A 12,120-nucleotide genomic window follows, 5' to 3' on the forward strand; every position below is an offset into this window, starting at 1 on the left:
CTAAATATTTGTATAAATAATGTTAAATTATATTTAGGAAATGTAGTAAATTACATCCCAAGAAACATGCTGTGAATAAGCAGTCGACTAGAGTTGAACATGACCTATATGAACTTTATCTAAGGTGAGATAGTTCAGTTTTGATTATGATTTAGGCATAAATGCTTTTGCACTTTGCTGATTTCATGTATTATCTGGATTGCTTGCCATTTTACTAAAAACTATATTTCAGGATCAGAAACGAACTCCAGCTCTTTCACCTACTTACAGTTGTGAAGATACTTGGAAAGGTATTGCCTAAAGAGAATGCCTAGGTAATAATATATTTCTTATTAGAACATTTGGATTGTTCCTGTCCTTATAAATCCTCCCACTTTAAAAAATCTGGCAAGTGCACTGGCATGGTCTCAATATCTGCAAAACAGTAGGGAACTGCAATAATTTTTATTAAACTTCTAGCAATGTATATACTGTAGTTTTTTACCATTCTGAAATAAGGTTTTCTAGGGTTTGCCCCCTAAAGTGATATTTTAGTTATAAGGAGAGCCATGCTGGCGGAGTCAGCCCCTGGGTTTTTAGATGTCTTTGGTGCTCCAACAGCAAGATCTCCCTGCCATAGTTCCCAATTCTGTTCCTGTCCACCAGGAACCTGTGAAACCTATTTCATTGTCCATAATAAAAGATGAACACCAACCTCGGATCTCAAGTGCAAATATCTTACTAAAATGTTCCTGAGAGATACTAGAAATCGTTCAGTATTTTTATTCACCAGTTTTTGTTACTAAAATAAAAAAAAGTTATATTGGTTTTGATGGACTGACCCTTAAAATTAAATAAAACCTATCATCCTTATTATAGCTTCTTTGCATTAACTATTTTTGGTTACGCTTACATGGCTCAGCACAATCTCTGTTTTTACCTATCATGTCATTATTTGATATTGTAATGATTTGGGATGTTCCACATAAACAATTACAATGTGTTTGTTCTAGATTTATCTAGGAATGCTGCATTGCAACTAATTACATTTCAGCTGTCATTTTTCTGATGACAATGGAGTTAATTTACTAACTGTATACAGACTGTTCACTTAAGCCGAGTACACATGATCAGAAAATTGGACGAAAGATCATCTACATTTTTTTGCTAGTCACCTTTTGAAGCTGTTCAGTTACTCACCAGGGGCGGACTGACCATTCGAACGCTCGGGCACTGCCCGAGGGCCCGCCCCATGAAATGCACCTGGTACCTATTATAGGCTTTTTTGGGTGTGCTTTGAGTGTGGGCAAGGACACAGGGGCCCCATGATTCCCTATTGCCCGGGGGCCCCATAAGTTGTCAGTCCTCCCCTGTTACTCACTATAAGAAAAGTTTTGTACAACACCAAATGACCTCCCCTCTTGCGCACTATTAGCTCAGTGGGCAATATTAGGCTATGTTCAATTTTATCATCCAGTCTCGTTAAAGCAAAAATCATGATTTTTTAAAAAAATTTCCCTTGAATATGTTTAGGTAGTCACAGCGAACAAAGCTTCACCTCATTTACAAAGCTAAGTGAATTTTCACTTGCACAACTTCTTTAGGTAAAGGATACTAGTCAACACTATAATGTATACATTTCCAAAACATCCTTCCATTTTTAAAATGAGCGCATGAAAACAAAAACATAAATCAGAGCATATCACTACATCAGTAGTACATTTTGTACAGATGTTAGTACAGTAAATGCTGTATACATTGTAATATATATATATATATATATATATATATATATTAAAACATTTCAAAGTCAATGTCATCCACATCATATATGACTGGAAGAGTAAAAGTGTGGTGTTAAGTCATGCAAAAAATTAAGTGAATTCAAGTGTTGTTTATTTAGAATGATATAGAACATACATTATAACCATATACTTTGCAATTTGCACAGAAATAGGTAACAGTGAAATAATTATGAAAACATATTTAAAACAGCATAGAAAACTAAACTGTTGTCCTTGTCTTCAAGATGACTTGATGGCTGCCATACAAGGTTGCTTCTTTGCTTTAGGCAGGTATTTGGAGGTGGCTTTGCTGTTGCCTAGGTGGTCTTCCCCCTGGCAGAATTCCTTTTGCTGTTTATTAGATGACTCAGACTAATTTGTTAAGATTTCTATCAATATTAATGACTTCTTTTGATGTCAGTAGATTGCCTATTATACCATGAAGGTGATGAAAAAAGCATGGCTTTTTAACTTGTCATTTTAAGGTATTTATACAACAATTTCCTTCACAGATCATGAAGTTAAATGTTATCTATAAGGCAGATGTGTATCTTTACTGCTTCATATAATATATAAGATTGCAGACCAAGTGGTGCATATAAAGACAGCATACTTAAAAAGTCTCACATTTTGTCTTGGTTTTCATAACAAAATGTAATGAATTGTTAGATAACATGATCATACAGCTCACAGCCGATCACACTGATAACTTGGGTTTTCAGGTCCTATATTTAGGCGACAAGTGTAGACATCTTTTGTTTCAAGTGGTGGGGTATTGCTGGGACTTCCCACTCCAGAGTCTTGACTTGGTGCTACCTGTTCTGCTTCTTCTGGATTCTCAATGTGCTTTTCTTCTCTGAAATTAGCTTGGGGGTTCTGTTTATGCTTCAGACGTTTGAAACGTTTTAGTTTGACAGGGTTCTTACTGCTAGTCTTTGTGCATGGAAGCAAGATGCCAAGGTCCTTTCGGAACTTAGAGCTCATGCCGAAGTAGATCAGGGGATTGTAGAAACTGGCAGATTTTGCAAAAAGAGCTGCTAGTATACTAGTAAGATTGGGGACAAAATATCCACATGCTGACCACATAGATATCACAGCATAGGGAGACCAGGCAATTATAAAGGCTGTGCAAATGACAATGGAAACCTATAAAGAGAACACAGGAACACATTTTTTAACAGAAGCAAAAACCTGCATAACTGATTTATTCTAAGATATTTTAAGTTGTCTACTGAAAGAGGCTGTTAGTAAGCTTAACCAAGTTGCCAAGCTGAGCTCTTGGTGTTTAGCCTCATAATGAGAGTTACTCCTTCCTTGGGGCAACAAATATCTTTGTGCAAAATATGTTAGTTAAAATGAGACTTTCAGTGTTTAGTTAGATACGCTATTGCAACACTACTAGCGGGAAAAAGAGGATGATTTACTGCCCTGGCTTACACTACAAATTCGTTTTTCTCTGGGGTCTGTAGCACCTGCCATCAATATGATCGACAGGTAGGCAAATTTCAAAATGCACAATTGAACTATACATTTCTGAACTGTTTTACTTGCCAAAGAAAAAGTAATAATACGTTTATTTAGGCAGTGGTTAAATCCAGAACCCCCTGCCAGACAATTCTCAGGTGCAAACTATTTGTTCTTCTCCACTACAGTCAAAACAATACAGCTTGGTGAAGACTGTGATCGGATAATTAAAGAACAAAACAAGATCACCTTTATGTTCTCTACTCCAATCAGCAAGCTCAACTCTTTCTAATAAAGTAAAATCTGATTCACTGACAGTGCTTTCTCTTTCTCTCCCAGTCTGAATAATAATATGCCAGGCATCATAAGAGGCTAGTGCAAAGACAGATTGAAATGATATATGAAAATAAATACATATTTTCTTAATGAATATACAATTGGATCAAATAAGGGTCTGCCTACCTTCTGTTTAAGCAACTGAATAGAAGCATAACCACTTTCCCAATAGTTCCATGTCTGTATTCTATTTATCACTCATAAGCTGAAAACATAACACTGCATAAAACAAAATGTGAATTCTACTGTGCTTGTACAGGGCAGTTATCTAAAACAAATGACCTTTTATGTCTTGATGAATTCATAGAAAGGTGTATTGTTACCATACCCCAGTATATAGATGGACAAGTACTTTATAATAAATTAAAGTAAAGCTTCATTCTTTATTATATTTTAATGCTCACATCCTGCTGTTTTTAATTTAAAAAAAGTCTAAAATGGCAACTCCACTCTCCACACTTCAGCTGTCCTCTGTTCATCCTCCTCCACAGCAACTGCGGGTCTTTTTCTGAGCTAAACCCACTTGTCAGAAGCTCAGGCTGTCAATAACACACCACCAAAGAGTACTTCATTATTCAGCCCGGTTCACCATCATCCTGGACTGAGGGTTACTGACATGTTGTTAGTTAGTGCTGTTTAGCCCAGAAGTAAAACCACTCCCTGATACTGCTGGAGGGGTAAAGAATTTGTAACTTCATTGGATAGGTCAGAAAACTGCAAGGTTAAGGCATATTTAGAGCAAATTTGGGGAGGGAAAGTGTCGTTTATTCAGATAAAATGTCTTTTTATCTATACTTGGCTGCACAAGAAAAAATGTAGTAGCATACACATTTCTAAGGGATGGTCAATGAGCCAGGCCCAACCCTTTATTAATTATGGAATAAATAATTTAAACAGAATGTGATTTTTTTTAGTTATAACAGAAGTGTGGTCCTTATTCTACAGTTGGACAGTACTGATATTGGAAAATCATATATCCAACAATATGCTAGATTTTTCTTTATATATTTTAGTATAAAGATACATACCCTGGTTACATCTCGTTCCATCTTCCTTTGTCTGTCTGATAAATTTCCTTCAGTAGTTAAAGCACGACTTGATTTAACAGTGTTGATAATAGAAACATAGCAAAAGACCATCACCATAACAGGCAGGAAGAAACAGCAAATAAATATGGACACAATATAAGACTTGTATATGGTAGAGAAACTGGCTTTGGTCCAGTCTATTTCACATGTTCCATATGAACGATCTAAAGAAAGCAGAAAAATAATTACTTATACTATTTCAAACATCGTGGAATAGGAAAAAGTGACATTTAGTAAAAATCTATGCACGCAGCTCTGCTGAATTTCTAAATACCTACAGTATTTACTGAAAATGTTTCTAAGCTGATTATACACAGTAAGCTATCTACTGTTTCCTATATTGTCAATTGATTATGTTTTGCAACTACATTAACAATAAGTTCAGCTCTTCACACAAAAATAATAAAGTTTATATCAGAAAAAGTACGGTGGGACTGATTTACTAAAGGACATGCATGTATACCAGCATACCAGCACAAACAGTATCCACTCATGATATCCAATGCATCCACAATGTATGCATGTATAGTACATGTGCATAGGTTGCAGCATAAATATGTTAAATTTACTAACAAGTGAGGTTTGCTATGGAATATATGCTCTAGTGAACATTGTGTAAGCCATGGAGTGCCCAAAATAAAAATGTTCTCTCATATTTGTGGCTATGTCTGACTGTTGTACACATACATGTTATACTTCATTGATTACTTGGCTACCCTAATTTCTCTCCTGTTAAATGCTCTTTATTATTCTTGGTGACTTCCACATCCCTGTTAATCCCACCCCAGCTACCTTTCAATTTCTTTAACTAACCTTATCTTTTGACCTAACACAATGGATATACACTTCTACTCATTCTGGTGGCAACATCCCTGGCCTTGTCTTCTCCTGCCCCTACACTCCTTGCAACCTCACCAACACCCCATTTCTTCTCTCTGAGCTCTACCTTATTAGTTTCACACTAATACTCGTAGCAGCCTTTGCCGCTTTAATTCTTCTCTTCTCTATTCTGCTACCAGTGACCTATAAGATGAAATCTCACGCCTGTCCAGCCCTGATCTCACCACTTCTGTCTACTACAGTTAACTCTCATCCTCACTGGATGCATTTGCCTCTCTCATTACCTGCAGAATTTGGCCCCAACTGCAACAACCCTTGAAAACAGATGACATCAGAAGTCTCAAAAGACATAGCCATACTCTTGAGTGATAATAGGTCCCTGCAAGACTTTGCCTTGTACAAATCTGTCCTCCTAAAATATAATACCTCCCACCAGGCCGCCAAACACATTTATTCTATCCCTCTCTCATATCTTACCTGTAAGTATAGTGAATGTCTCCTAAATTTGCGGTGTTTAGGAGATATCCACGCTTAAAGCAGCTGGTGATGTCACCGGTGCATGCGCACTGCGCTCTGAATTGACAGCACACTGAGTGTGTCATCTATTCAGAGTGTTGTGCCGTGTGCATGTTTGAGAGTGACATCATCATGGCCTGGCCATTTAAACAGCCAGAGAGCATGAACCTGGAAGGAAGACTTGGTGAAGATGGAAGCGCTGGCAGTAGCAACAGTGCGCCACTGGAGTACTTCATTTTAAATAAAAGTCTTTCATAATGTGATAGTATGAGATGCATACTAGCACAGAATTACTTAACCTGCCTAGGGGCCTGCATTTTTTTTAAATTCAGGAGTTTATTACCTTTTTAACACTCTACTTTGTCCACCACTCATTCACTGCCCTGTTTTCAAAACCAACCATTTTTTATGAGACTGCCACTGTCCAGATATCTCCCCAATTAGTTCCCCATTTAACTTACCATCTTTACCATCACATCAACACTCTCCTCTTTTGACCTTGTCACTACTAGTGTTGGACTTGATGTTCGAGTCGAATGTAAGTTCGACTTGAACATCGGCTGTTCACCCACTGCGCCCCATAATGCACTGCGCTCTTACAGTACATTGTGACCACAGGTCAGGTGCAATGGTTTGGCCAATCACAGCACATGATGATGTCAAAAGGGGTGGGGCTGATGTCATTGGGTGGCCTTGCCCCTTAGATATTTAAGAATTGTCAGGCTGGTGCAGCAGTCAAATGGCCGAGAGCCAGCGTCGAGAGCGGAGCCTTTTTTTTTTCTTTTTTCAGATTGACGACGGTGGCGGCAGGCATTGTGATTGACGTTGGATCTATTTCAGGGGACTTTTTTTTTCTTGTTTTTAATAAAGAACTTGTCAAAGACAAGGGGCTTCCAGATTCCAAAAGCCCTCCGCCCACAGACCCCCACAACTACCAGCCACTATTGTGGGGAAGAGGCCCTTGTCCCCAAAGCACCCACCCCATGTTGAGGGCATGTGGCCTGGTATTGTTCAGGAGGGGGGGGAGGGCGCTCGCTTGTTCCCCCTCCCTTTCCTGACCTGCCGGGCTGCATGCTCGGAAAAGGGTCTGGTATGGATTTTGAGGGGGACCCCCACACCATTTTTAAAAATATTTTGGCGTAGAGGTTTCCCTCAAAATCCATACCAGACCTGAAGGGCTGGTAAGGATTGGGGAGGACCCCACACCATTTTGTTTGCAAAATGTTTAATTGCTGGCAATTCTTTTCACATTCAGCTGACAGCTGAAACATTAAAGCATATCTTCACTACTAAAATAACGCATGACTTAATAAAATAACTCATGCGGTATTTTAGTATTTTTTTTTTATGAAATGCTAGGCGGTATCTTACCGCATACTCAGTTAAGGTAACATGCTGCTTAGTGAATTGTCCTGGTACGCGGTTTAACTTTCAATAGGTTCGAATGTTCAACCCTGAACCAAACAGGGGGGTGTTTGGCCCATCACTAGTTACTACAGAGGATATTGCTAAAGTTTTTTTTGATGCCCACCTCACCACCTGCCCCTTAGACTCCATTGCCTCACAACTGCTCTGGTTACCCACTTGCATCTTCCACTCCTCCCTAAAACATGCATTGGTTCCTCTGATTTAAAAGGCCCTAATCTCCTTGTTCCCATTTAGCTGCAAACTGCTAGAACACCTAGTCCACAACCGTCTGAGCTGCTATCTCACTGAAAAGAACCTTCTTGACCTCCTACAGCCTGGCTTTCTCCCACAACACTTTACAGAAACTGCCCCTCTATAACTTACCAATTACTTATTAACTGCTAAATCCAATGGCCACTACTCACTACCCTTACTAATATATCTTTTTGTTGTGTTTGGTACAGTTGATCACTCCTTGGGCCTCCAAGACTCTCCTTTTTCCTGGTTTTACTGCTACCTATCTAAGCTCTCCTTCAGCATCACCAAAGAATCTTCCTCTCTCCTCCTCCTCTTTTTTGTAGGATTCCCTCCTTAATGGGCTTTCCCCCCTTAATTCTATTATGAATTCTCCTGCCAAACTCATCCACCTTACAACCGCTTAGTGTCTGTCATCCTCCTCCAATTCCACTACAGGCTTCTAATTGCCCAAATAATAAAATAAAAAAAATATTAACAACTGGTTTTCTGCCCCGAGCTTTAAATCCAACCTCATCTCAAAATATCAAACCAATCTGTCCACTTCTCTCCTTCCAAGACCTCCTGCTCTACAGGTCTACATGGTAATAATAAAATATATATATTAATAACTTCAAGGTTTTGGTAATAGAGACTCACTGCATATGTTGTGTGAAATCCTACACAATCACTCCCTAGGTGAGGTTTGAATGAGACGACTTTAGGAGGGGCACCACAAGGAAAGAAGAAGTGAATTAGTGAAGACCCGATTCTGGGCTCTCTTCTTTTGTAGCAGCTGCACCCTTCCTAACCCACTGAAGAAGTGAGGCTTTAAATCACCTCATAATGTACTGCTGCTTTCTTCTGGTGTGGTGGCTAGGGTTGTATCCTTTTCTTCAAACCAAACACAAACACTTTAGCGATGCACAGCACCTTTGCATGCCCCAAGAAGAGTACAGCAGTGAACAGTTGGTGTGACTAAATTGTTCTAAAGTGGGATGAGTTTAAAGGGGCATGGATAAATAAACAAAACCATTACAATATTCTTAGATTAGTAAAACAAATGTCACTGTAAAAATTCAAATTTGACCTGCCTTAAAAATGGACAGTGCCAATTAATAGAGCAGTGGACAGTGGCAGTACAAAGAAGTGGAACTTGGACAGGAGGGGCAGCAGGGTGGCATACTAGAACTGATTGTCTCTATTTTTCTCCTGCAGCCGCTGAATGCTAGCTGGAGAGCGAGGAGAAGAAGCAGGCTTTCAGCAACTGCAGGAAGAAAATATAGCTGATTGGTTTTAGTAAATGCCACCTCCTCCCCTCCTACCCAGCTGTGACAAGGAGGCTGCACAGGCTCGCTGGAGCATTGGGAGCCACAATCTGTTCTGGACCTGGACACATGATTCAAAACCTGACCAGGTGGCAACCCTAGCAGTGGCACCCCTCTCACTGCGCAGCCTGCGGAACACATGCCTGCCTAGTTTCAGCCCTGCTTGTGCAGGTAAGTGGGGTGGAATGGTCAGATATGTGCTGTGGGGCTCTTTACGAGGGGAGAGAAGTTGAACTAGAAGGTGGGGTGAAGGAGGGAGCAGATATATGCTGGGGGGGTGCTTTGTGAGTATAGTGGGCTTGCGCTAAAAGGTGGAGTGAGGGGTGGATATGTGCTGAGGGCACTTTGGGAGTGGAGAGTACTTGTGCTAGAAGATAAGGTGGGGGGATTTAAAATCCAACCCCCCCTTCTAGTGCAAGTCCTCTTCCCTCCCAAAGTGTCCCCAGCATCTACCCCCCGGTCCTCCCCTCCCCAAATCACTCCTCCAACTGTACACTCTTACCTGCCCCACTCCACCCCCCTTCCCAGTCACTCTGTCCCCCTCCAGTGTAAGTATTCATGCAGAAACTCACTGCAGACCTCAGGTCATCAATGCGAAACAACATGCAGAGCGGTGTCCCTCCTCCCTGACTCCTCCCCCTCCTTTCTGTGTACAAGAAGATGTCAGAGCTGAAGAGGAGGTGGCTTCAGTCCACTGTGCACTGTGTTCTACAGGCAGCCAGCAGAGAGAGATACAGGTGCAGAGAGTGGCGGGTAGAATCCCAGACACCCCACAGGTGATGCAGAGACAGTGTGACGAGTGTCCACACTAGCATGCTGCTGTCAGGCCAGTTACTGGAGTTTTATTTATTTAACTTTTATTTGATTTTCCAATATAAAAAGAACAGCATATTTACAAAAATAATTCACATATACCCATTCCAATACATCCCCTAATACCCCCTTCACCCCTTCCCCCCCTCATTCCCTTTTCCACCCTCCACATCCTCATCCTGACTTATTTCCTTTCTCATATTTATCTACTTGTCTCTTTATCTCCAACATTGCTCTCCCTTAAAATCTCAATTACGACTCCCTCCTGGCTTCTAATTTTCTCCATCAATACCCACCAGTTCCATATATCTTTCAGAGGTTTTAAATTTAAACCAACTACACCACATTTTCCTGAATTTTTCTATTTTATCCTCCTCTATATGACATAACTCCTCCATCCTATAAATATTTCAGACTCTTAGCCGCACTAATTAGAAGACAAAGTAACCTGTTTTTATATCATTTCACTGAGGGCTCAAAGTTATAGAATAAACAACTCCAGAGATCTCTCTGTACAATTATCCCGCATATCACCTGAATATAATGAATTATTTCTCTCCAGTAATCCTGTATTTTTGGACAACCCCACCATATATGCAGGAGGCGACGGGGGGCAGACGTGTGAGCAAGAGCTCCTGATCCAATCCGCTGCCATCCGGGCGGCAGCGGACTCCGGTGGGGCCCCCACGACCCTGCGGCCCCCGATAAGCACCCAGGGAGGGGTGCTGGACCATTTTCGGCCAAATCCCGGAGCTCTGGGATTTGCAGCCTACCGCCGGTCATCGCCCTGGATCGCCGCCGCTACGCTCCCGGCCCCCGCTTACCTGCCTTCCTCCCTGGGGCCCTCTCCATCGGCCCTGGGTCCATCCCAGGTCGACCAGCACCCTGCAGCAACCAGCACCCAGCTCCCGGCACCCAGCACCCAACAACCAGCACCCGACACCCAGCACCCGACACCCTGCACCCGGCACCCAGCAACCGGCACCCAGCTACCAGTTCCCGGCACCCAGCACCCAGCCTCGGCCCAGGGGCTGATTTCAGGCCACCCAGCACCCTGCAACGACCAGCAACCAACATCCAGCCTTGGCCCAGGGGCCACTCCAGAGCACCCTGCAACAGCCATCACCCAGCCAGCAACCAGAACCCAGCCTCGGCCCAGAGGCCACTCCAGGCCACCCAACACCCTACAACAGCCAGCACCCAGGCAGCTGCTGCCCCCGACAGGGCCCCACACGGCACCACCACTTCAACCGACCTCCCGGCCTGGTATGACCACTTCACCTGGGGACACCACTTCGTGGCCTGGTGCGGCCGCACACCCCGAAGCTCAGGCGCTCCAGGTCACCACCCGAGCAAATCCAAAAGAGCACCGGCAAAGAGCAGTGAACACCTGAGGCTCCCTGCAGGATCCCCGGCATCCGGTAAGCCACTTCCATCTCCATCCACCTCCACCCCAACCCCTGCATCCGGACAAGACATCCCCATCTCCGTCCATCCTCATCCCTCCATTCCCACCCTCCTCACCCCAGTGGTCTTCCCCGTGGACACCCACGGCCGTTGTCACCAGGGGTCACCTGTGGCCTGGTGCATTGGCTTCTCCCCATCGGCTCCAAGGGACATCAACTCTGCAACTCCCACCCATCCCTCCTTCTTCAACCTGGAACCTCCACCCAGACCCTGAACCCTGCCAAGCAAGTCCCCGCAAGAGCACATGCATCCTCCCACAAGAAACAGCCACACAACGCTCCTGATCCAACCACCCAGACATCACTCATGCCGACCCCAGCCCAGCTTGACCTAGAACTCTAGCTGAAAGACACTACAAAGAGAAACCCCACTGCACGCTAGACAATCTCCAATCAAGCGCCCCTGGAAACCATCTCTCCACACCTGATCCACACTCCCTACACCCTTAACCTCTAGCTACCAGAAGACACAGCAACGAGATACGCCACTGCACGCTGGACTTTCTGCAGCCAAGCCTCTCACCACACCTAACCGCCACCCCGTGTACCTCCCTAAAATGCCTCTTCCACTCCTCCTCCTCATATTCCTCTCCTCCATTCCCAAAATCTCTTCTCTATATCCCTCTGCTCCTCCCAAACAACTGTACATTGTCCCCTCACTGCTTCCTTCGCCCCTCTACAGCACTCACCACCTCCTCCTAATACTCCACTCTCCCACTGACCCGAACACCCCCACTGGTAGACTTACACGCTTCTGCACATCCCGCTCCCATGCCACCTTTCTCACGCTTCTGCTCCTCCTAACCGCGGGGGACATCTCCCTGAACCCTGGCCCTCCACCACCCCGCTCACGCACACGGCACCC

General features: G+C 43.3%; 1 protein-coding gene across 1 annotated transcript in view; it reads right to left on the reverse strand.

Moving 5' to 3' along the window:
* Positions 1-1,858: 1,858 nt before the first annotated feature.
* The window catches only part of LOC149448766 (visual pigment-like receptor peropsin), a 56,584-nt gene continuing 46,322 nt past the window's right edge, over positions 1,859-12,120 (reverse strand). Inside the window, exons 5-6 of the mRNA XM_089694240.1 lie at positions 4,592-4,815; positions 1,859-2,909 (exon numbers count right to left, since the gene is read on the reverse strand). Coding sequence (XP_089550366.1) covers positions 2,451-2,909; positions 4,592-4,815 — 683 coding nt within the window. The 3' untranslated portion in view covers positions 1,859-2,450. The remainder of the gene's footprint in view (positions 2,910-4,591; positions 4,816-12,120) is intronic.

Source organism: Staurois parvus, unplaced genomic scaffold (genome assembly GCF_062004578.1).
Source record: "Staurois parvus isolate SC_StPar_1 unplaced genomic scaffold, SC_StPar_1.0 ptg000657l, whole genome shotgun sequence".
Lineage (NCBI taxonomy): Eukaryota > Metazoa > Chordata > Amphibia > Anura > Ranidae > Staurois > Staurois parvus.